The sequence below is a fragment of the Engraulis encrasicolus genome, chromosome 1 (assembly GCF_034702125.1).
Source record: "Engraulis encrasicolus isolate BLACKSEA-1 chromosome 1, IST_EnEncr_1.0, whole genome shotgun sequence".
In the NCBI taxonomy this organism is placed as follows: domain Eukaryota; kingdom Metazoa; phylum Chordata; class Actinopteri; order Clupeiformes; family Engraulidae; genus Engraulis; species Engraulis encrasicolus.
In genome coordinates, this window is record NC_085857.1 from 18,389,379 (window position 1) to 18,414,381 (window position 25,003).

Here is a 25,003-nt window from a genome sequence, read left to right on the forward strand (position 1 = left end):
CCACAGCAACAGCTCCAAACCCTCCAGCAGCAGCAGCAGCCTCAGCAACAGCAACCGCAGCAGCCCCCTCCGCAGGCGGCCGTGGAGATGGCGCGCCACATCGAGATGATCGCCCAGGCCACTCAGCAGCAGCAGCAGCAGCAGCAGCAGCAGAACAACCCAGCCTTCCGCATGAACATCAATATGAACGGCCTGCCCATGAACCACCAGCGCCCGCCACTGCCGCAGCAACAGCAGCAGCGCATGCCAGGCCCCGGGATGCAGCCACCCGGCCTGCAGATGCCCCAGCGGCCTCCGCAAGTCCAGTGGGGCAACCCCGCCATGCAAGCCGCCCAGCAGCAGCAGCAGCAGCAGCAGCAGCCGGGTGTGACGTTGGCCCCCCAGCAAGCGCCGCAGCCGGGCATGCCCATGCAGCGGCCCGCCATGCCCCAGCAAGCAGCCCGCATGCTGGGGCCCCAGCAGCAGCAGCAGCCCCAGGTGCAGGTGCAGGTGCAGGTGCGGCCGCAGGTGCCCGGCCAGCCGCCCCAGCAGCGGCCCGGCGCCATCGCCCCCAACGCCCTGCAGGACCTGCTGCGCACCCTCAAGTCGCCCAGCTCGCCGCAGCAGCAGCAGCAGGTGCTCAACATCCTCAAGTCCAACCCGCAGCTCATGGCGGCCTTCATCAAGCAGCGGACGCTCAAGTACAACGCCAGCCAGCAGCAGCAGGCGGCGCAACAACAACAACAACAGGGCATGCACGGCGGCGCGCAGCCGGCAGCGGCCATGCAGGCGATGCAGGCAGCTATGCAGCAGCAGCAGCAGCAGGCAGGGGTGGCGGTGCAGAGGCCCCCGGGTATGGCTCCCCAGCAGCAGCAGCCCGGCCAGCCGCAAGCGGCGGGCATGGCGGCGGCGCTGGGCGCCCTGGGCCAGATGATGAACGCCGCCAACCCGCAGCTGCAGGAGATGTACCGGCGGCAGCTGCTACGGCAACAGCAGGTGGCGGCAGCGGCGGCGGCGCAGCAGCAGCAGCAGGGGGTGATGACTCCGCAGCAGGCCCACGGACAGTTCCCGCCTCAAGCCCAGGCCTCGCCAGCCACCTACTCGCAGCTCCGCATGCAGCAGCAGCAACAGCAGCAGCAGCAGCAGCTGGCTATGCAGCAGGCTGGAGTCGGGGTCGGGGTCGGTGCGGCGGCGGTGCCCATGGGTCAGCTGGCCCCCATGGCCCAGATGGGGCAGCCGGGCATGGCCATGGACAGCCCCCAGAACATCCTCCACCAGCGGCTGCTCCAGCAGCAGCAGCAGCAGCAACAACAGCAGCCGGTGCAGCAGCAGCAGCAGGCAGGCCTGATGAAGGCCCCGATGGGTTCGCCGGCGGGGCCCCAGCCCAGCCCCATGAGCCCCCAGGCGGCCGCACACCTCCTGGCAGGACAGCCGGGCCTGGCCAACGCCCTGGGCGGACAGGTACGCTCGCCCGCGCCCGTTCAGTCGCCGCGGCCGCCCTCGCAACAAGGCCCCATGCCGCCACATTCCAGCCCGTCGCCGGCCCAGATGCAGCAGCCGATGCCGTCGCCCCAGCAGCAGCATAACGCGGGGCCGCACTCCGGGTCACCCCATCCGGGGCTGGCGGCGCCCATGGCGGGGGGCGGTGGGGGGCTGGAGGCGCAGGGACACATGGGCGCCGCGGAACAGAGCGCCATGCTGCCACAGCTCAACACGCCCAATCGGAACGCTCTGACCAGTGACTTGGGCATGGTGGGGGACACCACGGGAGACACGCTGGAGAAGTTTGTCGAGGGCTTGTAGCGCAATTTTTTTTTTTTTTTGGGAGAGAATTCGTTTTTTTGTTTGTTTTTGATCCTTTCAAGAACTTGCGGAAAAGAAGAAACCCACCCACTTCAGTCTCCCCTCCTCTTTTTTTATTGAAGGGGTGGTGGATGCTTTTTTTTTTCTTCTTCTTCTTCTTTCCCTTGGACAAGCTCTTTTCTTTTTTGTACTGACATGTAAAAAGTTTCAAGAAATGTATGGAGTGAGAAAAAAAGATGAAAAAAAAATAAAAAAAGGAACAGTGCTTGGGAAATGTTGATGTGTTTCCTATTATAAAAAATACAAGAGAATGATATTTCCTATATGTCAAGGGATTTGAAAAAAATGCTGTTTAAATGAAAATTTAAAAATGACAAAGAATATATATTTTGGTTTTGACCATATTCTTGGTCAGGTATGTTTTGTTTTAAATTTTATTTTATTTTTCATTTCAGTTTCTTTTTAATGGTATGTTTTTCATGCCTTTTTGGTTTCTTTTTTTAAGAAAATTTACAAAAAGTCATTATCGTATTCATACTTTTTATTTTGTACCTTTTTGAAATACTTCTATGTTTTGTTTTTTTTCGTTTGTCAATTTTGTCAATGAGAGACTGTAAAATAATTGGTCGGGGGAAATTTTGGGCCAGGTTTTCCTCTGCTTTCTGCTCTCCTCATGCCTGGCGATTGTATTCTCGTGTTGTACTATTTTTACAGACATTTGCGTTTTCTGTTTATTATTTTGTTGTGTTTTTCTGGGGAGTGGAGTCTTCCTCTCCCACAGTTGTGAAGTCAGTGTGAGGAGAACTGTGTTGTTTGTAAAACCAATAGGAACTGGGCATACACCAGAGCATGTATGCAAAAACACACACACCTAAACACACACACACACACACACACACCTAAACAGACAGACCTACCTGTACACATTCATGTGGATTCAAAACAAGAAAATAAACAGTCCAAACCTTGAAGAGGATGTTAAAAAAAAAGATGAAGCATCTCATGTCTGGTTTTCCCCAAAACAACAGAATTTTTCTGTCCTGTGGGTGTAGAAAGCTGTTGCATTGTCATATAAGGTTTTTTTTGTAAACATTTTTGTCATACAGTTTATGAGGGAAAAAACTGTGGCGAGTATGGGTCCTATCGCTGAGTGAGGGGGGGGACAGGAAGGAGGCAGTCATTGGTTGAGAGTTCAAAGTCTGGGAGGGAAAAACAATGTCATCTGCCATCGACCCTCATTCCTCTCTTCTCACATACACAAATACACACACAAAACTTGAACTGGGGGGCTCTACCTTTTTTTCCTCTTAATGTAAATCATGCAAGTTATTACGCAAAATACTATAAATATAAGGAAGAGAGAACGAAATCACTGTATAAACTGGTTAAAAACTCATTTCTTACTTATATACCATATTGTTAAATAAACTGTGTGCAACAGAAAAAGAAATGTCTAGATTCGCCTTGTTTTGGTGTGGTGTAATTCACAGCTTGTTGAATGTTTGCATGCACACGTCTTGGACTAAAATAGGCCTAAATATGGCGTTGGATATTACTTAAGATTTTGCTTGCTACTGCTGCCTGTAAGTGCCACATTAACTTGCGCTTACAGGCGGCATGAAGCCTTTAAAGAACCATGTTGAATGTGAAGTCTGGGGAAATCTTAGAAGTTTCAAAATGGATTTGCTGGACATCTGACGTAGCAACAAATTAACTGTGTTAGGGATAGTTATTTTGCCTACCGTAGCGATGCAGTACTACACATCAATTTACCTTATAGTTTTAATGGCTCCTTTACAACACACTGCCAAAGCAAATACTTCTAGAAGTATTTACAAATATTTTTATTGTTTGAAAATAGTTCATCTCTATTTGGGACAAGACAAAGGAGAAGCCACCCTGAAGAAGAGTGAAAAAACCTGAGCAGTGAACAGCGCTTCTAAACAATGAAGACCATGTTAGGCTACTTGGTGTTAGTTTGATTGTTCACACAATATCTGGTACTTGAGAGACCATTCTGAAAACATCTCACCCATTTACCAAAACCCTGAACAAATTCCACTGAACAGCAAACTCGATTCAGTCTTTAAACTCACATTTTTGTTCTAAAACACACTTTTTCCAAAACCGTTCACAAAATTCTCTGGGTTTGGTAAAATTTTCAGGGGGGGAAAAAAAAAACGTTTTCCTCATGAAACACTCATTCAAAATATTAAGATCAATTGCCATACTACAGGGGTTGGACAGTGAAAGAACTGAAAGACCTGCCATTTTATGGTGCATTCCCCAGAGGTAGGAGCTTCCTAGTAGGAAACAAGAAGGCAGCTACCTCCCACTTGAAAGCGTTCCAACCAGCAAGCCAAACAAACTACAAACATGGAGGGACAAAAACTACATATCCACTTCTCAAAGATGTCAGCAATGTAAACAACATCATGCATTATTTTCATTCAGCCGCATTTCATCTTTGAAATACGCAATGTCAATATAACTACACCTTAGAAAAGTTAACAGGCTGTTTTGCAACCGTTAACCTGTCCGAATCAACTTTATTTGTCCATAGAATGGTGATGTGCAACATAAACTATTCCTAATACTGTGCGCTGCCATTGCTGTGATGACATCACGATAGTCAATGGGGCGAAGTCGGTTTGCTTCGCTTTTGCCCCAGCTCGCGACTTGAACATTCCGCTTCAACAGGCGTTCCAATGCATTTCAGCAAGTAGGAGGTCAGAAACATCCCATCTCCCAGCCCTGGGGAATGCACCATTAGTGTGGGAAGTTTCATGGATAAGTTGGAGCACTCTGGTGGCCAGTCTTCATGAAATGCACATTGTACAAGCAGAGTGTGAAGGTTCAATTAACAGGGTAAGCAGCATTGTAGTTTTGCTCAAAATATTGCAATGCATAGAACATTATGGGTGACATATCAGATTTCAAAAAAGGAGAAATTATCGGTGAGCGTGTTGGTGGTGCATCTTTGATCAAGACAGCAAGTCTTAGTGATGGATTCAAGAGCCACAGTACCCAAGGTAATGTCAAGAGGGATGAGCCACATCCAACTTTAACAGTGGATGAAGGAGGATGCTGTCTGAAAGGGATGTTTGGGTGACCGGCCGCATAGATCCTGTGGATCTCCCTATGGACCGTTCTGATGGAAACAGGACTTGAGGTGCACATTTAATTCTAATGTGATTTGGACAGCTGCTTGAAAGTTTTTTTGGATAGGCCTACAGTCTGGGTTAGCACCCAAACATCCCTTTCAGATAGCATTCTAGTCCACAGTCTGCATTGTAGGCATATGTACTGCGGTGAGGTGGGGCCTTTTCAGATTACTTTGTCCTGGGACCGACCAAAGCTGTCAGCAGCCCTCGCATAGCCAAACGATGGGGACCCTGGAGTCATAACAGTGCAGTGCCTGTGACATCACCCTGGTCTGGCCCCACACTGGCCAGATCATGTGTAATGAATGTGTTCAACAACCAGGTATTTAACTATGATGTCAGAAAAGTTTTTAGGCGAAGTAAAGCAGGTAGGCCTATACAGATCCCGAACATATTAGAATATGAAAGAGTATTTATTTCCATAATTCCATCAATAATGTTTAACTTTCATGGATTGTAAATGCATTGCCCACATTTTGAACCAATTATTCATTTGTTTATTTTTACACATTTTGGCCTTCCAGCTCCAAATAAACATGAATTGAGGAATTCACATTAGAATATTGAAATAAAATCACCTTTTTTCAGAAAAAAAGACATTCGGGTCACATCAAATCAGTTGAAATTTGGTACTTTCTACATAACGTGTCAATGTTCAATACTTGATAATTTAGGACTGCCTTTGTCTTAATCCCTGCCATGATGCATTTAACATTGAAGTCAATGGCAGGTGCATTGCATGGGCATTATGGAAGCCCAGATATCCTTGATGCTTTGCTGTCAACTGTTTTTGCTTGTTTGATCTAGTCACCCACACTTTACTCTTCAATATACCCGTACATTTCCATGCCGTTTTGGTGCTCACCCACCCCATTAACAATGAATGATGAAAATTGTGACTTTATTACAATATTCTAATAATGTGAATTCCTCAATTCATGGTTTTTTTTGGAGCTGGAAGGCCAAAATATGTAAAAAACGCGAAAAAAAAACAAACAAATGGATGATTGGAATATATAAAAATGTGGGCAATGCATCTACAATTACTGATGGAATTATGGAAATAAATCAACTTTATGATGATATCGATGACATGATATTCTAATTACATGCCCAAGATCTGTATACACACACACACAACACACGATGGCCAGTTTGAGGCACAAGAGGTGTCATGTGCATGTCTGCCATTTGATGAAACTGGTCCCTGTTCCAAAGGCGTTGAGATGTTCAGTGTCTAAAGTTGTCTGGCATTATGTGAAAAGGGCTCATTAGGTATGCGACACAATATTGTCTGCTTACATTTATATCACCATCCACCATTCAAAACACTTGTAAAACAAGAAATAAAATGAAAATATTAAAATAGGGAAATTACACAAGATAAATTGAAATTGATAATTAGACCAAGACCATAATGCATAGAATTAAGTCCTGCCATAGCAAATTGAAAATGTTTTAGATTTGAAAAAGCCTGCCTCTCTAACAATCAGGGGCAGATTATTCCACAGGGAGGGTGCACAGAAGTCGAAAGCTGACTTCGTCCGCACCTCTGGGATGAACAAGAGACCAGTATGTGTGGGCCGCAGTGTCTAAGCTGGTATTTAAAGGTGCTATGTGTAAGATGGTGGCCAGAGTAGGTGATATAGCAACTATTATGCAGCTCATTGAAACGGCTGGTTATGGCAAAATTTGATCTTTTCATTATTTACTATATAAAAAACCCAATATTTACTAGTATGTCCAAAGTACAGTAAATTTTGCAGCTAAAAATGTCTATTTCTGGAAATTCAAAATGGCGGATCATGGAGAGGATCCCCTTTTCATGTACAAGTGCAATTTGTCATAGGAATTTGATAGTATTTGTTTAAAAGTTAACATTTGTCAATTGGCATGAATTCTGGAAATTAAAAATATTTAGATATGCAAGTACTGGTCCATATAGTGAGCAACACGATTTTAAAGTCACCTCTAGCTTGCACAGGCATCCAGTGGTGGAAGGCTGAGATAGGTGTTAAAACATCTTGGCCAGAACCCTAGCTGCAGTGTTTTTAACACTAGCTGAAGCAGCTAAAGTATCCATTTCTGGAAATTGACAATGGCAGACCATGGAGAAAATCCCCTTTTCATGTATGAAAAAAATGCAATTGTCCCAGTCTTGATAAATACTTAGAATTTGATGGTGGTGGTAAGTATTCATGAAAAAAAGCAACTTTAGTGAAAGGGTAGCATGAATTCTGGAAATAAACTAAAAATATTACACAGTGCATCTTCAAGCATGGGAAATTCAAACGCCCATTTCTGACTCAAGCTTCAGTTGACGTGGACTGAGCAATGAAACAAGAGGCAGGACCAAGTTTTTATGCAACATTTATTAAGAAACACGGTGCCCCTCTGTCCACCTCACTAGAGCCTTGTCTTCAGTCTTCCTCGAGTCACGCATCTGGGTACACGGGGCGTCTCCGGGATCTGTTAGGACAAAACAGGCTCATGGTCAAACTAGTCACCATAGTGGTAGTCAATCTTTTTTTTACCATGTCCTTCTCAGACCTGAAATAGCATCACCAACATTCAGCAGCAGAACTGGTAAAGGTTCTCATCATTGAAAGACAGGTCCTAATGTAGAGCAAGCAATTCTTAGTCAAAAATGCTATAAGCACTAAACAGGGTTCCCACACCTTTTTCATGAACAAATTCAAGCACTTTGCAAGCACCTTCAAGCACCAAATTTTTAGTTTTCCAGCACCTTTAATAGGTCGCGGGAAGGGGGTGTGGGGGTCCTCCCCCAGAAAATTGTGTGTTTTTGAGATGCAATTTCCTGCATTTTAATCAATTTTAGGGTGTCGAATTGAAAATCCCATCTGACATCTCACTCCCTCAGATTGTTGATGTAACTGAACAATTCATTTCTATTTGGCTTACTGAGCTTGACTTGACACAAAATTTAAGCATTTTCAAGCACTTCACCAAAAATTCAAGCATTTTCACCACCTTGAAAACACTTCATTGAAATTCAAGCATTTTCAAGGAATTCAAGCACCAGTGGGAACCCTGAAACAAACATGTAGAACACCAGAAAGCAACTGGTTTTACAGTAGAGCCAACGCAGGGGCTCAATCAGCTCCTAGTTATGGCATTCTGTCGCTCAGAGCAGACGCAAGTCTTGATCTACTTACTGAATAAATTCTGCTCGTCCAACTGCCCGTCTTGGCTTCCCATCAAGGACATCCTAATCCTGTAAATGTAAAGATAAACATACTTTGAAATAATTTCAGGGTATGGTGAAAGGGGTTTATGACTATATTGTCCTTCTCAGACCTGAAGTAGCATCACCAACATTCAGCAGCAGAACTGGTAAAGGTTCTCATCATTGAAAGACTCGTCCTAATGTAGAAGCAATTCATAGTCCAAAAAGCTTTGGGCACTAGCCACTGGAAAGGCAACTTGCTTTACAAGCTGAGCAAACAGTGCCAAGATCAGTGTCTACTTATCACATTCTGCCTCGCTCAGTGATCAGGCATGGGCCTTCATGTACTTACTGGATAACTTCAAAGATGAACTGGTTGGCTTGGATTCCCGTCAAGTATGTCCTAATCCTGTAAACATGAAGATGCACATACTTGGTCATGAACCCCATTCACCATACCCTGAAATGATTTCCATTTTGACAATATTGTCCTTCTCAGATCTGAAGTAGCATCACTGATCACTCAGCAGCAGAACTGGTTGAGTTCTCATCATTGAAAGACGGGTCACAACAAGTCACAGTAGGCCTATAGCATGTGCACAATTCGTAATTGCCAAGACTTCTTATTTGTAGTCACTTGTCAAAATCGACTTACTGAAGAACGTTTCCTGTAGGAACTCCACTCCAAATGGTGTCCAACTCGTCTCCTCGTGGAGAAGCTGTAAAGACAGGGGGACAAAAATCATAAACCCGAACACCAGAGAGTATAGTCAATACTGTGGCAGTTTGTTTGACCAATACAGTACAGTCCTTCTCAATTTGGAAGCAGCATCACCAACATTCAGTAGCAGAACTGTAGTTCTCATCATCGAAAGACATTCTGCATAATTACACTGACTTTAACACCAAAGCTCAAGAGAGTTCAGTTATAGAAGGCTTACCCATGGTGAACTTTTTCCACTCGGCGTCCAACTGCAGAGCACGGGCCACGGCACGGCAGGCGAGCGGCTATTGCTTCCGCAGGCCTTCCGCCACATGTGGGTCTCCCGGGTCCGAGGACTGACCTGCGACACACGAACGTTTTAGTTAAGGGAACAAGGGGCGCACAAGCTAAGATAAAGTTTAACAACGTGTCAGTGTAACTATGACGGATCCTAACATTGGAAGGCCCTGAACATTGACCAAGACGGCCAAACAGACCAACCTAAGGAAGTATTTACATCACTCACGCCGTGCACCGAAGTGAAGACGAAATGAAGTTCATAGACATGCCTACCTTTGTTTGCAAGACGTCGCCCACACTCATCCATACTGCTGAGATGCATGAGAATCCCCTTCATAGATAAATCCAGAAAGTGCATACCGGTATGCCCTCTAGATTTCAATACTAAAACTACCCGACACTCCTACAGCACTTCACTCCTACAACCATGATGTTGGACATGGTTACACGAGGCACAGGGGTAAGAACTATGGATCCCTTTGACGCAGCCATTCTCAAAGCAATGCCTAGGGGGTGTAATTCAATGAGCAAAGACTAATCAGCGAGCGAATACATGCACGAGTCTGTAGAGAAAACGCAAAATAAGACTAACAAAACTCCTGTGGTCGCCGGGGACTACCACATGTGAGTAAAAGAATGCCCGGAAAGGCGCATGGGCAATTTGTAGTCGATAACACACCGCGAGAAAACACGAGATTTAGTATGGGAACTGTTTTATATCACATCAAATGTCCGTTATTTAATGTGTTGTAAAAGGCACTCTATGTTAAATTTGAAACATGAATTGTGAAAATAAATCCAGGGATTTTAGTTTTCTGTGTTGGCTGATGTTTATGGAGGCAGAGATTTTGATAGGAATGGAGGTCACATGACACATGTGATTACGTCACAGGAAGTAACGCCAGGAGAGCGGTTCTTGTGTGTGTTTTGAAATTCTGCAGGTAGCTATTGAGCTTTATCTTATCATACCGATATTTGACATTTAGCGATAACTATAACATGTACGTTAGCTGAAGTATTCGTATTTTGTGGACAACAACCAGGCAGAAGACTCACCAGACGATGTTTACGTTTCAATAGGGATTGCAAGGTGTCTAGTTCTAGTACTAGCATAACAAATGGTTAGCAACAACAGCACATAGCTGTCGAAAGTGTGGTTGTTTATTGTTTTAATTCATGGATAAGTACAGCAGTGTAGATAACACCATGTGTGTAAGGACGTGACACCCAAACTCTGGGGTTGTTCATGGGTTGCCAGTAGATTACGATACTACTCAAATGAAGAAACCATATATGACAAGTCGTAATGATGGTTCTCGTTAGAACAGCTTGGTACGTGATGAGTACATAATCTTGATGGTTAGCGTAAATGGCATTCAATTAAGTTGCCAAATGAAAGCCCCGTGAAATGTTAGCAAAGGAGGTCTCTTTTCGAGTCGAGTTCATGTGTATCCCAGTACCCCTACTTCGCCGACAATTCCGCGGTGGTAGGCAGCAAAAGCATGGACGACTCGGACTTGGACTTTACGGACCTGTGCTCTCGGCTGCTCAAGAGAAAGGTCAGGAAGAAAGCCGGTGAGCAGCACGAACAGGGAAGAGATGGAGATGCCCAGTCTAAAGCAAGCGTCGCGGGCCCTTCTTGCCCAAAGCAGACCAAGAAGACAACGAGCCAGCCAAAGAAAAGGACTAAGAAAGATGGTTCATCAGAACGCGTTGTGGTCGGGAAGACAAGCACGGAGCCTCGGACAGCGGTGCAGGTGCGAGCGAATATACCAACAGAGAATGGAACAGAGGTGCAGCCACAGACGTCAACCCAGACAAGTGAGCCAGGAAGCGTCAAGGAGACTGTGTTGAGACGGATGCAGAAGTTCAGACGGGTGGACCCTCAAAAGATCCAGCATGCTGACAGTAACAGCATCACCACCACATCCACAGAACCAGAATGTCCTCCACCACCACCCCCTCCTCCAGCCCAAAACAATAAAGGTATGACAAATCTCGCGGTAGTCTGTCCCAAGGGCGAAACCATAAGAAAAATATTGAGGGGGTCCAAATCAGAAGTATAATAGCAGAGCTTCTTAAAGTGTCTGCCAGATAATAACGTTGTGAAACATCATAGGTCAGTGGGGGGTCTGGGTGCCCTCCCCCAGAAGATTTTTGATTTCTTAAATGCCATTTCCTGCATTTTAGGACAAATTTAAGACAAATCCTGACCCCTTTAAATAAATACAGAACTGTAGATTTCAGCCTTTGATCCAAATGTGAGCCCTCCCAAAGTATTTTAGGTGAAGGTCTATTGATAAAGATGTGCTTGAATTCAAAACCAGTTACAATTCAAAGCTTAGTTTTCTTTTTTTTGTCAAGTAGCAGGTGCTTGTCTGTCCTCATCGGGCAAAAGCTTTATCAGCGGCTTGGAGAGAAGGAATGTAATTTATAGTGGTTAATATATGTGTTTTGTAGGCCTGTAATACTACAGTGTCATCATGTTCATTTTTTTCCTTTCACATGGATAGGCCTACTTGTTTATGTTTATTTTGACTTGTGAATGTTTGAAAATGTGGTTCATGTACACCTTGCAGTTAAAGCTATCCTATAGCCCACCAGATAGCAGCATTTAGCATACAAATAACTAGGGTCACTATGAACACACAAGGCATGACTTTGATGGAAGGCAGAAAACTTGTGCATACATTTGACATTTAGACTTCATCTATGTGTGAATTCTTGTCATTCCAATAATTTGAAAACATATATATTTTTAAAACATTTAATCTATGACTAGGCCTATAACTACACGAAAAACACTTTGCAATGTCCAATACAAACTGCAAATGCAATGCCCAATACAAAAAATTATATTTCCCAAGTCTTGAGGGAAGACAGGCAAGGACAGAAAGAGGGAGGTTTTTATCTAATAAATCGTTCATTGCACCTGTATATCTGGAGTTGTTGAGGTTCATTTGGAAATGTGTGCTTGAAACTGTGATTGTGCCAAGCCTAATGTTGTAAGCTGTTACAGCTTCAATTGGAAGAAAAACTATCTTTCACGGCAGGCAGCTATCAATGAGACTAGCATAATACAAGTTAATGAGAGATGTCACTTTAGCGTTTAGCATGCTAACAACGTTAGCGAAATCACAAACGTGTTTGCTTTAAACTGTGAACAATCAGTTTAGCTACTAACACCCAGCCAGATCCAATGAATGATATTATCTCAACTGGACATAGTAACATACAGTATTGACGCTGCAATATCTTAAATGTTGGGCAAACAGTGCTAGCGTTGAGCACATTGTTGTTGTCAGCCTTACATTAATTAAGTTACTTGGTGTTGTTAGCTTGTAAGCTTACTGGTCAGGCTTGCATGACATCTCTATTACTTCTCACCAAGCCACGAAGCAGTACTGCCAGAAAAAAAGACGAATGTCTCCCCATTTGGTACTTTATTTTTTTTAGCTGCCACTGGTTCTCACAACTAGTTATCTGCCTCCAACGCGATCAGTAAGAAAATCAACCAAACTTTCTAAAGGAATCCCGCAACTTCACATTCTGGGCTAAACCAAGTTCACAATGGGGACGGGGGTCTCAATTTTTTCTTTTTCCCTTGACTGCTTGGTTTATTTGCTCTCTTGTGTTTCCCATATTGAAATTAAATCTGGTCTAGGAAAGAAGGAGGACTTCTATATGACACATATTTGACAAAATATTGGAGGGGACAGATTGGTACTTTCCCAACATTGGGGGGGACGTGACCCCCCCAATGTGTATGGTGGTTACGCCCTTGGTCTGTCCTATTGTGTCAAGGGTCATTCCATGTCAATTCACACGCCCTCCCCACATGACCCTCTCCGATTTACCCGATATCTCACATGCAGGTACCTTTTGATGTCAATTGAAAGAATACCAAGTATTAGCACCCTATGTCCATCGGTTGCGGAGATGAAGCCCTCCAAAGTTGGGGTGCCATGCCCACTTTTCAAGCCTGTGAATTGCATACAAAATTTACAAGCAGATTTTGACACCTCTGGTTTTAGTTTGAAGGAAGATACAGGCCTACAAATCACCATGGCCCATCAATATGATCCTGTCTACCAGATGATGTGCTTACAAATGGCATGCCTTGATTATTTTTGGCTATATTAAGCCTTAAAAACTGAATTTGTGAAACGCGTGTTGAAGAGTCTTGCCATTTTGGGGTTCCAGATCTTGGAAACTATGTATGCTTTGGGAGTTATAATTGATTTTCCATCATATTTGGAAACTGTACAGTGTATTCCAAAAAATATAGGGCGCTCAGACTTCGAAAGATAAAGTAGGAGGGACTCAAAAACGGCTTTGGGACAAAATTACCTTACGGTACCCTCTACTTCAGGCTTCAAATTAACCATGTGGGCACTTGATGACTGGAACGCCCTTTTAACCCCATGTACAGTAGCACTGTATCAAACATTCAAGCTTGGAAAAACTTTGTTTTTCAAAGTTCTTCATATTAATCTTGGCCTTCAAAGTATATGTTTTTGTCTATGTCTTATCACAGTGTCTGTTTTGTCTGCTGCCATCTGCTGGTCAAAAAATGCAACAACAGTGTAATGTAAGAAAACAAAAGGGGCTGGAAAATCTTGCCCATAATTTACCAATAAAGTAGCCTAGAAATCTTGACGCCCCTAGGGGTTAAGCTCGCTAGGCTACCAATAAAGCACTTTAATTCTACAGTATATTGCTATATATTAATTATGATTTTAACGAGCATTATGCAGAATGCTCAATCATGATTACATTTCCACCAGGACACCCCCACCCCCATGTCTGGTAGAAATGTAGTGCAGGGTGAGGCCACCTTGGGACTGGCATCATGATTGAGCATTAAGCAGTCACACTTACGAAATTATTTAAACTATACATATTCATCATGCTTGTTAAAATCATAATTAGTATATAGCAACATACTGTATAATAATTACAGTGCTTTATTGGTAAATTATGGGCAAGATTTACCATCCCCTTTTGTTTTCTTACATTACACTGTTGTTGCATTTTTTGACCAGCAGATGGCAGCAGACAAAACAGACACTGTGATAAGACATAGACAAAAACATATACTTTGAAGGCCAAGATTAATATGAAGAACTTTGAAAAACAAAGTTTTTCCAAGCTTGAATGTTTGATACAGTGCTACTGTACATGGGGTTAAAAGGGCGTGCCAGTCATCAAGTGCCCACATGGTTAATTTGAAGCCTGAAGTAGAGGGTACCGTAAGGTAATTTTGTCCCAAAGCCGTTTTTGAGTCCCTCCTACTTTATCTTTCGAAGTCTGAGCGCCCTATATTTTTTGGAATACACTGTACAGTTCCCAAATATGATGGAAAATCAATTACAACTCCCAAAACATACATAGTATCCAAGATCTGGAACCCCAAAATGGCAAGACTCTTCAACACGCGTTTCAGAAATTCAGTTTTTAAGTCTTAATATAGCCAAAAATAATCAAGGCATGCCATTTGTAAGTACATCATCTGATAGACGGGGTCATATTGAGGGGCCAGGGTGATTTTTAGGCCTGTATCTTCCTTCAAACTGAAACCAGAGGTGTTCAAATCTGCTTGTAAATTTTGTATGCAATTCACAGGCTTGAAAAGTGGGCATGGTACCCCAACTTTGGAGGGCTTCATCTCTGCAACCGTTGGACGTAGGGTGGTAATACTTGGTATTCTTTCAATTGACATCAAAAGGTACCTGTATGTGAGGTATTGGGTAAATCGGAGAGGGTCATGTGGGGAGATTCTAGGGAATCATGTGAATTGACATGGAATGACCCTCAATAGTCTAAATTAGGGTGTCAGCATTTTATTTAAGAGGTGTACACTGTAAACTGCCATGTAGTAGTAGCTTGACTATTTCATTGACTGCTTTGTGTGAAAGGGCAGTTCTCTGCCCAAATACACAGGGGTACAGATATGATGTGAGAATGTTGTCTTTGCTAGATATCTGCATTTATATGCATCCGTTACAATACATTCTGAGATGCTTCATTGTGCACCTTGCTGACATGCTGTATGTACTGCAATGAATATGCTGGGATAATCCACAAAACAAACAAAAAAAACATTTAATCCATATAATGGTGGCATTAGCTGTGACGTAGTGTTACCAAACGTCATTGACTTGGATGTGTGTGTGTGTGTGTGTGTGTGTGTCTATCTCCCTGTCTGTCTCCCTCAGAGCTGTCTCTGGACGAGCGGCTGGCTCTGCGTCTGCAGCAGGAGCTAGACAGGGAGTATGAGGAGGAGGCGCGAGCTCGGGCGGCGGCCCAGGGGAGCACCGGGGGAGGTGGGGGAGGAGGAGGAGGAGGAGGAGGAGAAGGAGGGGTGGTGGTGGATTTGGACCAGGGGGGGCTCTTCTTCTGCCAGCTCTGTTTCAGGGACCTGTCGGCCATGACGCACCAGCTCCGCACCCAACACATCAACCGGTTAGTGTAAACACTGGGCGATGGGCATGTGTGGTGTAGCCGGCAAATAAAACAATGCAGCTTTTCTTTAGCGTCCTTTAGGAGCCCAATTAGCCTTATCCATACATTACAAACTTGTTTGTGTGTGTCTGTCTGGACACATTCATGAGGACTGCAAGTTTGGGCACTTTCTCAGTCATGACACTCTCGCTCCGTGCACCGCATATCAGCTCACCTGCACTGGAGGGTGAGGTAAATGGCACACAGGACTGATGATAATATTTAGAGTACTTGGCTGACAATTCATATCTAACTGCTAGCTCATCAGAGCCCATTGATGTAGCTGTATTGTATGAAAGGAATCGTGAATTACACCATGATTGAGGTACAGACAAAGGGTAATTCAAACTGTCTTACTGACGTGTTTTAGGGTAAAAACATGACATTTGTCTCTGCATTAATGTTTGCAATAAGCAAGGTCTTTATTGGCACTGGAACTTCTTGTCTTTCAGAATACACTGAAAATATGACCATGACTGTGATTTAGAGAAGTAATTGCGGATCTCTGTTAGGGCAGCACAATATTAGAAAAATATGCAATACACGATAACATGACTGTATACCGCGATATGGATATTACTCGTGATATCTAATATACAGTATTTTCCTCTCTCAACTTGCCGTTCTACTCTTTATCATGTATAAAACTGAGAGCGATGTTTTATTCCCAACATTGTTTTTATTAGGAAAAAACATGGCTAATATACAGCATCAACTTAAAATGTCAACCTTTTTTTTAAAACCTTTTCTCCAAATTTGCTGTTATTAAAATTTAAAAACTAGGTATCGTAATTTAACCAGCTTTTGCGATACGTGTATTGCAAGCTGTGATATCGTGATACATTTTCAATATATTTTGCAGCCCTAATTTCTGTGCCCACTGTGAGCAGGTGTCTGGATCAGAGCGAGTGCCAGGCAGCTCCGGCTCCAGCGCCGGCTCCGGCTCGCCCCTCCGTGCCCGAGTGCCCCATCTGTGGGAAGGGGTTCAAGTCCCACAAGAGCCGCTCGGCCCACCTGAAGAAGTGCTCGGCCGACATGGGCGTGCCCCCGGCGGTCCTCCTCCAGGCCATCCAGAGACAGGCCAGCGAAGCCGTCGTGACTGCTGAAGGCGCCACTGAACAATCGTGAGTAGTAGAAAGCCTAACCTGTTAAAGGTCATGGTTCAGATTTTTAGATTTAGTGAAAGAGTTTGTAAGCAGGTGGAGCAGGCTTCACCCAAAAAGGTTTTTCCTCTTTTAGAGTGGTGATCAAAATAACGTATAACTGAAAAATAAGAGGAAAAGATCTCACTTTTTGTATTTTTACTTTAAAAAATAAATACAATATAGAAGTTGATGCACGCTGCTACCATTTTCTTGTATTATTCAGATTTAGACAATAATGGTCACTGAATGAAGGGGTCCCTCATCCTATAACCTCCTCAGTAATATATTTTCAGTATTTGGTTGGAAACAAGTTTCGGAATATTCCATCTACATGTGTGAAACAGTGTTTTGCCTCCGAATCACTCCCACGACGCGGCCACATTTGGAAGGAATGAAGCGTTTAGACGACTAATACGCGTCGCGAACTGACTAACTGCCACCAATTTTAATTCATGTCTCAGGAACCCAGCTGGTGGTGGTGGTGGTCCAAAGAGGAGGAACCCCTCAGACCCCACCCAGCCCGCCAGGAAGAGGGCCAAGAAGAAGCCCACGGCCCCTCTGGACGAGGACACCATGGTGGCCCTGGCTCTCTCCCGCTCCCTGCTGGACCAGGGGACGGGGGACGCGGCGACGGGAGAAGAGCGGGTCGCCACCACAGCTGCCATGCAAGTCATGGAGGTCAAAGGAGCTGAAGCGCCCCAGTCGTCGGTTGGTGCAAAGCTACAGTGGGTCCCAGCAGCACCAGGTCGGTGACTTCTTCTTTTTTCAGCAGCTGTTGGCTGTGTCTGTTTATTTGTGATATGTAGTTATATTGTATGTTCAGTTCCTTCACTGCCTTGAACGTGTGGACAGGATATACAGTAGACGTTGGAGGGCCCATAAATTAGCATATTTGTTTGGCAAGCCTATATCACACCTTTTCTGGTCAAGCCCATGGGAGCTATCGCAACTATTGATCTCTAAAAAATATAGTAGGTGTCAGGGCCTTTTTTTCTGTAAATGATTGTATTTTTCAGAGATTAGTGCTTAGGTCCAATGGGCCAACCTGGAAGGGCCATTCCATGGCCTCGCTATATGCACAAAAAGGTGCTGCAACTATGCTGCTCATTGAAATTGGGCTGCCTATTGCCAAATTTGATCTTTACATGAAAGTTTACGAAGTATTAAACAAATATTTTCTAGTATGGTCCAAGTACAGTCATTTTTGCAGCTAAAAATGGCTATTTTTGGAAATTCAAAATGGCGGACCATGGAGAAGATCCCCCTGAAAACTTGATGCTGAAGAATTTGATGCTGGTGGTAAGTATTCATGAAAAAGGTAACATTAGTGAATGGGCAGCATGAATTCTGGAAATAAACAACTAAAAATCTCACACAGTGTCCCTTTAATGTCATCTCGTGCTGCTATGCAGCAGTGATTTTCTAGCAGCTACTTTGGGGTGTATTTGTCAACAACATCGTTGCTAAGTTAGCAATTTACTTGGCTGCAATGAAATTTCCCATTGGAAACCTAGTAAGTTTCTAACTAGTTAGCAACTATGCTTTCGAGAAACGGGGTCCTGAACTCCCACGTCTTCCATCCCCACAGCAGGTAATAAAGGAAAGAGGAGGAAGAAAGGCACCCCGGCCGGCCCTCCCCCTCTCCTCCTCCGCCAAGACCCAGAGGAGGCCCTGAGGCGCCTGCAGGAGCGCGTCTCCCTCCTGCTCCTGCGCTCCCGCACCCCCTCGCCTCCTCCCACCCCCACGCTGGCCCCCAGCACCCTCTCCTGCGGGGCAGTGGGAAAGCAGCAGCAGCAGCAGCAGCAGCAGAAGGAGGAGGAGGAGGAGGGGGGTGCTGGAGGAGGAGATGGTTCGAACCAGGTCACGACTTTTGCTGCTTCTGCTGCTCCACTGTGGTACAAGACTGCCCTGCCTGCCGGTTATGGGCATGATGTTATGGAGTTTTACACGCCAGAGCTGAATGCCTACATTCAACCCTACGTTAGCCCACAGGTGAGGACGCAACTGAAGAAGCATGTATTATGCACATAAACGAAGTCCATTTTCAGTTACGACAATGCCCAATATCCTATGCCGCAAGTCGCATTGAAGCTAACCTGTGTCTTGCGCGCACGCACGCACACAACACAACACAACACAACACAACACAACACAACACAACACAACACAACACAACACAACACAACACAACACAACACAACACAACACAGCCTGATAACATACTGTACCTGATTCCATAGTCTCATTTTTCTCAGTCACCAAGATGTTTTTTTTTTTTTTCCAATTCCATTTCATCTTGTCTTTGCAGAGTGATCTACCTCCAGCCGTAACACCTCATCTGATGAGGTCTCGGGCCACCCCGTCTTCTTCTCAGGAGCTCCGTGCTGCTGCCAGCCCCTCTCAGCCCCAGTCCCAGCCCCAGCCCCAGCCCATGTCCCACTCCCCCACCCCTTCTCCTGGTGCTCCAGCTGCTGCTGGCGGCACCCCTACTCCCCTGCTGGCCAGCCAGGCGGTGCAGGACCTGCTGGAGCTGGGGGAGAGGGGCCTGAACCTGGCCGGAGACACACACCACGGTGAGACACACACAGTTTACTAGGGCTGTAACGATATTGTATCGAACCGAGAAATCGTGATACACAGAGTCACGATACTGTATCGTGATACAAGGAGGCAGTATCGTGATATGCCCTTTCAAAGTTTTATTACCCATTAGTCCAGAAAACAACCTTATGATTTGATGTGATGGTGTTTCCGAACTTCAGTGGGGATACATTTCTGAAATCTTGGGGTGTATCGAACCGTAGGTCAAAAATCGTGATACGAACCGAATCGTGAGTTGAGTGTATTGTTACAGCCGTACAGTTTACACATACCCGGGTTTTTGGGGGTTTTTTTCAAGTAAAAAACACAGACCTTTGCTTTCAAATTTTCTAAATCCTAGGAAGACTGTTGCAAACGATTTAAAGTGTAACAAACGTTAGCTAGGGCGTTGCTACATCTTCCCACAAGATAACGATCAAAAGTGATGGAAAAGCCTTCCTCACTAAGACAACAGTTTATCACATTGTGCAAATAATTCTTGGCTAGGACTACACCCTATGTGACCTCTGTCGGTCTTGTTGTGTGAAACCACAACTGGGAGCAAAACCAAGTGTGTTAAATCTATGAAAAGTAATCTATGATCTGTGTCTGTTATCTGCCATGGTGTTGCATGGCTGCCTGCCACTGTTACAAACGTAACATAAATGGGACCCAACGCAGATGAAAAATGCAAAACAGAAGTGTATTGACACGTAAAGTCTAGGGGTTCTCAAAACATAACAAAAAAAGGCAGACGCCAGAAGGAGCCGTGCTCCTGTAGCAAACAATCAAAAAAACAATCAAAGCCGGTTGGCATCAAAAGGTTGGAAACAAAAGGTTGCGAAAAACAGGCCAAAAAGGGCAAAGTCAAGAGGGCAAAAAGCCGACAGCAGGCGTGGGTCTGTAGACGGGAAGGACAGGGAAGATCAAGCCGGAAACGAGTGAGTGAGCGCGATGATGGGTCCTCCGAGTGTTCTTAAGCGGCATACACACACAAAGCTAGCTTTTCGCTTGCTCGCCTACTCGCCTCTCTTTCATGGAACGTTCGCTGAATGTTCCCGCGGCTTTAACTGCCAACGAACAGGCGAGAAGTACCGAACTCTGCATTCCAATTGGTTACTCACTTACTCGCCTCGCTCGAAGATAAAATATTTTCAACTCGGAATCCGCCCACATCGCATCGCTTGTACAGTACTCGCCTACTCGCCTGCGAGTCTCGCTGGGACACATTGACATTCTATTGAGTTCATTCGCTGAGCGAGTAACTAGCAGCGACGTGTGTGTACGGCCCTTTATACCCCAAGCCCGCCTCCAGACCACAGGTGTATTCACTGATTATCCCATTGGATCCTGCTGAGGGCAAATACAACAAATTAAGGAGAGTGCCAAACCACAACAAATGGGGAGAAAAAAACAAAACAATTAGCCAACAACAGCCACAATCTGCAATGTGTTACCAGAGAATCGTATATGAGAGTGAGATAAAGCAGGCGGGTTCTTTTCCGGTATCCACTTTATGTCGGGTGAACGCCCCTTTAGGAGACCTTCGGTTAGGAGACCTTCGGAGTCCTGAGGTTGAGAATCATTGAAGTCCCCTTAGCGCTGTAGCGTCTTGCGCTGTGGCGGTAGCGTCTTGCGCAAACACCTCAAAAAGAGAAGAAGAAGTAGGGGACAACGCCCCCTTAGGAGACCAAATTTTGAGCAGACGCTTTTGCATTGAGTGGGCGTGTTTCGATTCCTCTTATTATATATCCAACCTCTTTGGTGTTACCGCTTGGCAGGGGGGCGGAGCTATTCTGCCCTACAAAGGCAAAGTGCAGTAACTACAACAACATTGAAACTGAGAAGAATGCCGTCAAAGCCTTGGTATGAGGTCGGATATTGTAGGCACTGCAAAATGAATGTCATAATGTTTTGTCAAAAGATAAATGAGATGTAATGTAGACGATTTTCAATCTAAATTCAGTTTTGACAAAAAAACGTTTGTAGGGTAGTATCAGAGAGAGTAGAGAGAGAGAGGTTCCATTGGCCCATTGTTTCAGGGTTCTATTATGGCCCCCCTTTAGGCAGACCTAGGCAGACCTAAGGACTGTTCTATTCATTGTCGGAGCATTATGACCCGGCCCTTTAGGCAGACCGGAACCTGGTCGCGTTAGGTGCCCATAGAAACCTATTATGTTGGCATATCTCTATACTTAAAGAATCTCTGGTAGTATAGGGGGGCAAGTAGGGCATTAGCCCCTGGGCCCAGGGCCCTGCAGTATCGGTGGGGGTGGCCCTATTGTGACCGTGGTGGTCCGAATGGGGGGGCCCCTATCAGTGCTTTGTCCTGACCTGGTGCCCAGTGTGTAATTGCTGCACCACTGCTGCTTTATTATATGGCTTTACATGGGACTCTGTATGAGGATTAGATTACTTTATTGGTACCCAAGGGTAGATTTGATTTGCAGTAAAGTGAGCTTCGCTCATACAAAACATTCAGGACATAGGACACACATAACATACAAGCAACCCACAATGAACATATGGATAATACCAAAAGTGACCTAGAGGATTCTGAGGCACCCGTATAAATGCTTAAATCTTGAATCTGACACATTTCAAGAATTCATCAATCTTCAATATTTCTATGTGTGTTTTTTTCTTTTTCATCTCAACAGGTACACCTCATGCTGCGTCACCCAGCCAGACAAGTGGATTTGCCAATCCAGACGCCAATACCCATGCTAAGCCTACCAATATGGTGAGTGTCATATTTAATGTTATGGCAGTGGTGAAGGGACTCTATAGACTTGAGTAGAGGACAGATATTAATTGGGGGAAAAAAGTGAATTGATGTTTACAAAGTAATGGCAATTAACCCATTGATACTGAATGTTGCGTTGCGCAACATTGGCCCTGGAGCCTGAAGCTGCATGATGCAACATTCAGGCTCATGAGATTTCAGACAGTTTTATTAAAACTCTTGGTATGAATGAACACTTTCTAAAGCAAGGTTTGCATTAGCGTTTAAATGCAACTTATGGCATGTTTTCGTGTGCTTTAGAGGCAGAGATATTTAGGCTTTTATTGGCTGAGGGCAAATTTTCTTTAAAGGGACACTGTGTGAGATTTTTAGTTGTTTATTTCCGGAATTCATGCTACCCATTCACTAATGTTACCTTTTTCATGAATATTTACCACCAGCATCAAATTCTATTCATTATGACTGGAAAAATTGCACTTTTCATACATGAAAAGGGGGATCTTCTCCATGGTCCGCCATATTGAATTTCCAAAAATAGCCATTTTTAGCTGCAAAAATTACTGTACCTGGACCATACTAGAAAATATTTGTTTATTACTTAGTAAACTTTCATTTAAAGATCAAATTTGGCAATAGGGAGCCTCGTTTCAATGAGCAGCATAGTTGCAGTACCCTTTTTGACCATTTCCTGCACAGTGTCCCTTTAAAAGGGCTTAGGCATTAGGCAGGTTTTTTTGCAGGTGCTTTAGGCATCAATGGGTTAATCGCCAATTCGACTTGTGAGAGACCCAGGTGAAATGGGCATGACAAAGTGAGTGTGAAGAGTGGGAACATTTCAATCACATTTCACTTTTCACTTTGGCTTTGTACTTAATTTGTATGTGTTGTATCTCCCCCTCTAGTCGTCTCTGTTGTCAGAGCTGAGCTCCATTGTGCAGCTGCGTAAAATGACTGAGATGTGTTGGAATATGTGCGTTTCGCATGCATTTAAACCTTATGTATGTGTTTTAACCCCCCCCCCCCCTCCTCTAGTCGAGTCTGAGCAGACTGTCGTCCGACCTGAGCTCCATGGTGAATAACCCCCAGCTAAGTGATGTCCAGCTGCAGGTGGACAGTGGAGAGGTCCTCTTCGCCCACTCCTTCATGCTCTATGCACGCTGCCCTCTGCTGGCCGAACAGGTACGTAGCAGCTGTGCACCGTCTAGACTAGAGTAGTTGCTTGCTGTCGAACGCAGAGTGGCTCAGCGGCCTATACTACAAAGCTGGTACTCATTTTCTTGAGGACTCTAGTCTCTTCTATTAGATAATGTACCTCTTAACTTCACCTGGTTTTCTCCTGAACCAGCTTTGTAGTATAGGCCCCTGGTCGAGAGGACCAATTCACAGCGGTTGTCTGCAAAGCTCTTCTACAAGTAGTCAGATTTTTGGAGATGCACACCAAGTGTCTGCGAAGGGGGGCAACATATCTGGGGGAGGCTGTGGTCCAGTGGTTAGGGTGTTGGAATTTTTTTTTTTGTTCAGAGGGTTGCTGGTTCAAATCCCACCATTACCTCCCCACCTTGGTCCATGGCTTCTGGACCCTTGAGCAAGGCACCTGATCCCACATTGCGCCGGGGACTGTAACCATTGCCCTGTACCTAGAATGACTGAATGTCGCTTTGGATTTAAAAAAAAGAAAAAAAAAAGCGTCAGCTAAGTAATGTGATGTAATATCTACAAGGCTATCTGCAACACTACGCAGACAATTTGGTTTCTGAGTATAAACTAAGAATCGAGGCAGTCTAGGAAGGCAACAAAGGGATGAGAAACAACTTTGACATCACAGGTCAATGTTAGCGTGATATCAATCCCTGAGCAGTCAACTAGACTGCTAACATTCACACAGACAGACCAGATAGCCAGACCTCTGTTATGTTCACGGAGAGAATGAGGTTAGTTAGACTTTGTCATGTGTCAAGATCAGTTAAATAAACCTCTCACTTTTCTAATGTATATATTAGGGCTGCACAATTAATCGAAAAATAATCAAAATCGTGATAAAATAGTGAAATCGAACTCATGATTTTAATCGTGATTTAATCATGGCAATACAGAACATACTGACAGAACATACTGACAGGCTGGTGTTTCTGACTAGAAATCTGTCTTAAGTTTCATGCTATTGCCTTTACATAATTATTACAATTCATTTTATTTTGCTCATCCCGTATGTAATTCATTCTTGGTTATATTTCATCTTGTTATAATTTTCAAAAAAATCAGCAAAAATCAATAATCGTGATTATGATTTTGACCAAAATAATCGTGATTATGATTTTTTCCATAATCGTGCAGCCCTAGTACACTGTGTGTGTGTGTGTGTGTGTGTGTGTGTGTGTGTGTGTGTGTGTGTCAGGGCTTGACACTGGCACCTGCCAACCGGCCAAATGCTGGTAAAACTTGGCTGTGGCTAGAGATACTTTCAGTGTCACTAGCCAATTTGGCTGGCAGCTTATTCCTTGGTATGACATACGGTTACGTGGCGCTATTCTGACATGTCGCTATTCCGTAATGTCTATTGTCGGAATACCGACACGTTTTCCACCGTCCGCCGCTATTCCTACATGCCGCTATTCCGACATCCCTAACCTTAACCCTAACCCTAACCCTAACCCCTAAAAAGTGTCGGAATAGGGGCATGTCGGAATAGCGCTATGTCGGAATAGCGATTGCCCCCCATGACATACGCATACGCATCATAGTAGCCTGTAGTAGCATAGTAGTCTCTGTTGTCTGTTGTTTCTTTTCAAGAAAAAGCTCAGTAACTCAGTTTTTAATTGATCCATACTTCCATGTAGAAAGCTACACTGTCTTCTGTGGTTAGACGTACACATTCATGAGAAAGAAAAAAAA

At 44.5% G+C, this 25,003-nt stretch overlaps 2 protein-coding genes, 1 long non-coding RNA gene and 3 other non-coding genes across 6 annotated transcripts in view; 2 read left to right on the top strand and 4 right to left on the bottom strand.

The window, feature by feature from the left end:
• crebbpa (CREB binding protein a) overlaps positions 1–3,232 on the top strand; it is an 89,202-nt gene extending 85,970 nt beyond the window's left edge. The window contains exon 30 of the mRNA XM_063198309.1: positions 1–3,232. This exon is cut by the window's left edge and continues 828 nt beyond it. Within this exon, the coding sequence (XP_063054379.1) occupies positions 1–1,782 (1,782 nt within the window). The 3' untranslated portion in view covers positions 1,783–3,232.
• A 4,067-nt stretch (positions 3,233–7,299) lies between these two features.
• LOC134452733 (uncharacterized) lies at positions 7,300–9,767 on the bottom strand. The gene is made up of 5 exons (XR_010035514.1): positions 9,410–9,767; positions 9,075–9,197; positions 8,486–8,852; positions 8,123–8,181; positions 7,300–7,415 (listed from the first exon to the last, which is right to left on the bottom strand). It is a non-coding gene; the product is annotated as an uncharacterized LOC134452733 (long non-coding RNA).
• LOC134458868 (small nucleolar RNA SNORD38) lies at positions 7,486–7,554 on the bottom strand. Its single transcript, XR_010036674.1, has one exon. It is a non-coding gene; the product is annotated as a small nucleolar RNA SNORD38 (small nucleolar RNA).
• LOC134458873 (small nucleolar RNA SNORD38) lies at positions 8,254–8,322 on the bottom strand. Its single transcript, XR_010036676.1, has one exon. It is a non-coding gene; the product is annotated as a small nucleolar RNA SNORD38 (small nucleolar RNA).
• Positions 9,261–9,365, bottom strand: LOC134458881 (small nucleolar RNA SNORD46). The gene has a single exon (XR_010036683.1). It is a non-coding gene; the product is annotated as a small nucleolar RNA SNORD46 (small nucleolar RNA).
• Positions 9,768–10,051: 284 nt separating the features above from the next.
• Positions 10,052–25,003, top strand: part of slx4 (SLX4 structure-specific endonuclease subunit homolog (S. cerevisiae)) — a 32,830-nt gene continuing 17,878 nt past the window's right edge. Inside the window, exons 1-8 of the mRNA XM_063198316.1 lie at positions 10,052–11,122; positions 15,355–15,601; positions 16,531–16,764; positions 17,247–17,530; positions 18,374–18,777; positions 19,094–19,358; positions 22,026–22,108; positions 23,144–23,290. Coding sequence (XP_063054386.1) covers positions 10,639–11,122; positions 15,355–15,601; positions 16,531–16,764; positions 17,247–17,530; positions 18,374–18,777; positions 19,094–19,358; positions 22,026–22,108; positions 23,144–23,290 — 2,148 coding nt within the window. The 5' untranslated portion in view covers positions 10,052–10,638. The remainder of the gene's footprint in view (positions 11,123–15,354; positions 15,602–16,530; positions 16,765–17,246; positions 17,531–18,373; positions 18,778–19,093; positions 19,359–22,025; positions 22,109–23,143; positions 23,291–25,003) is intronic.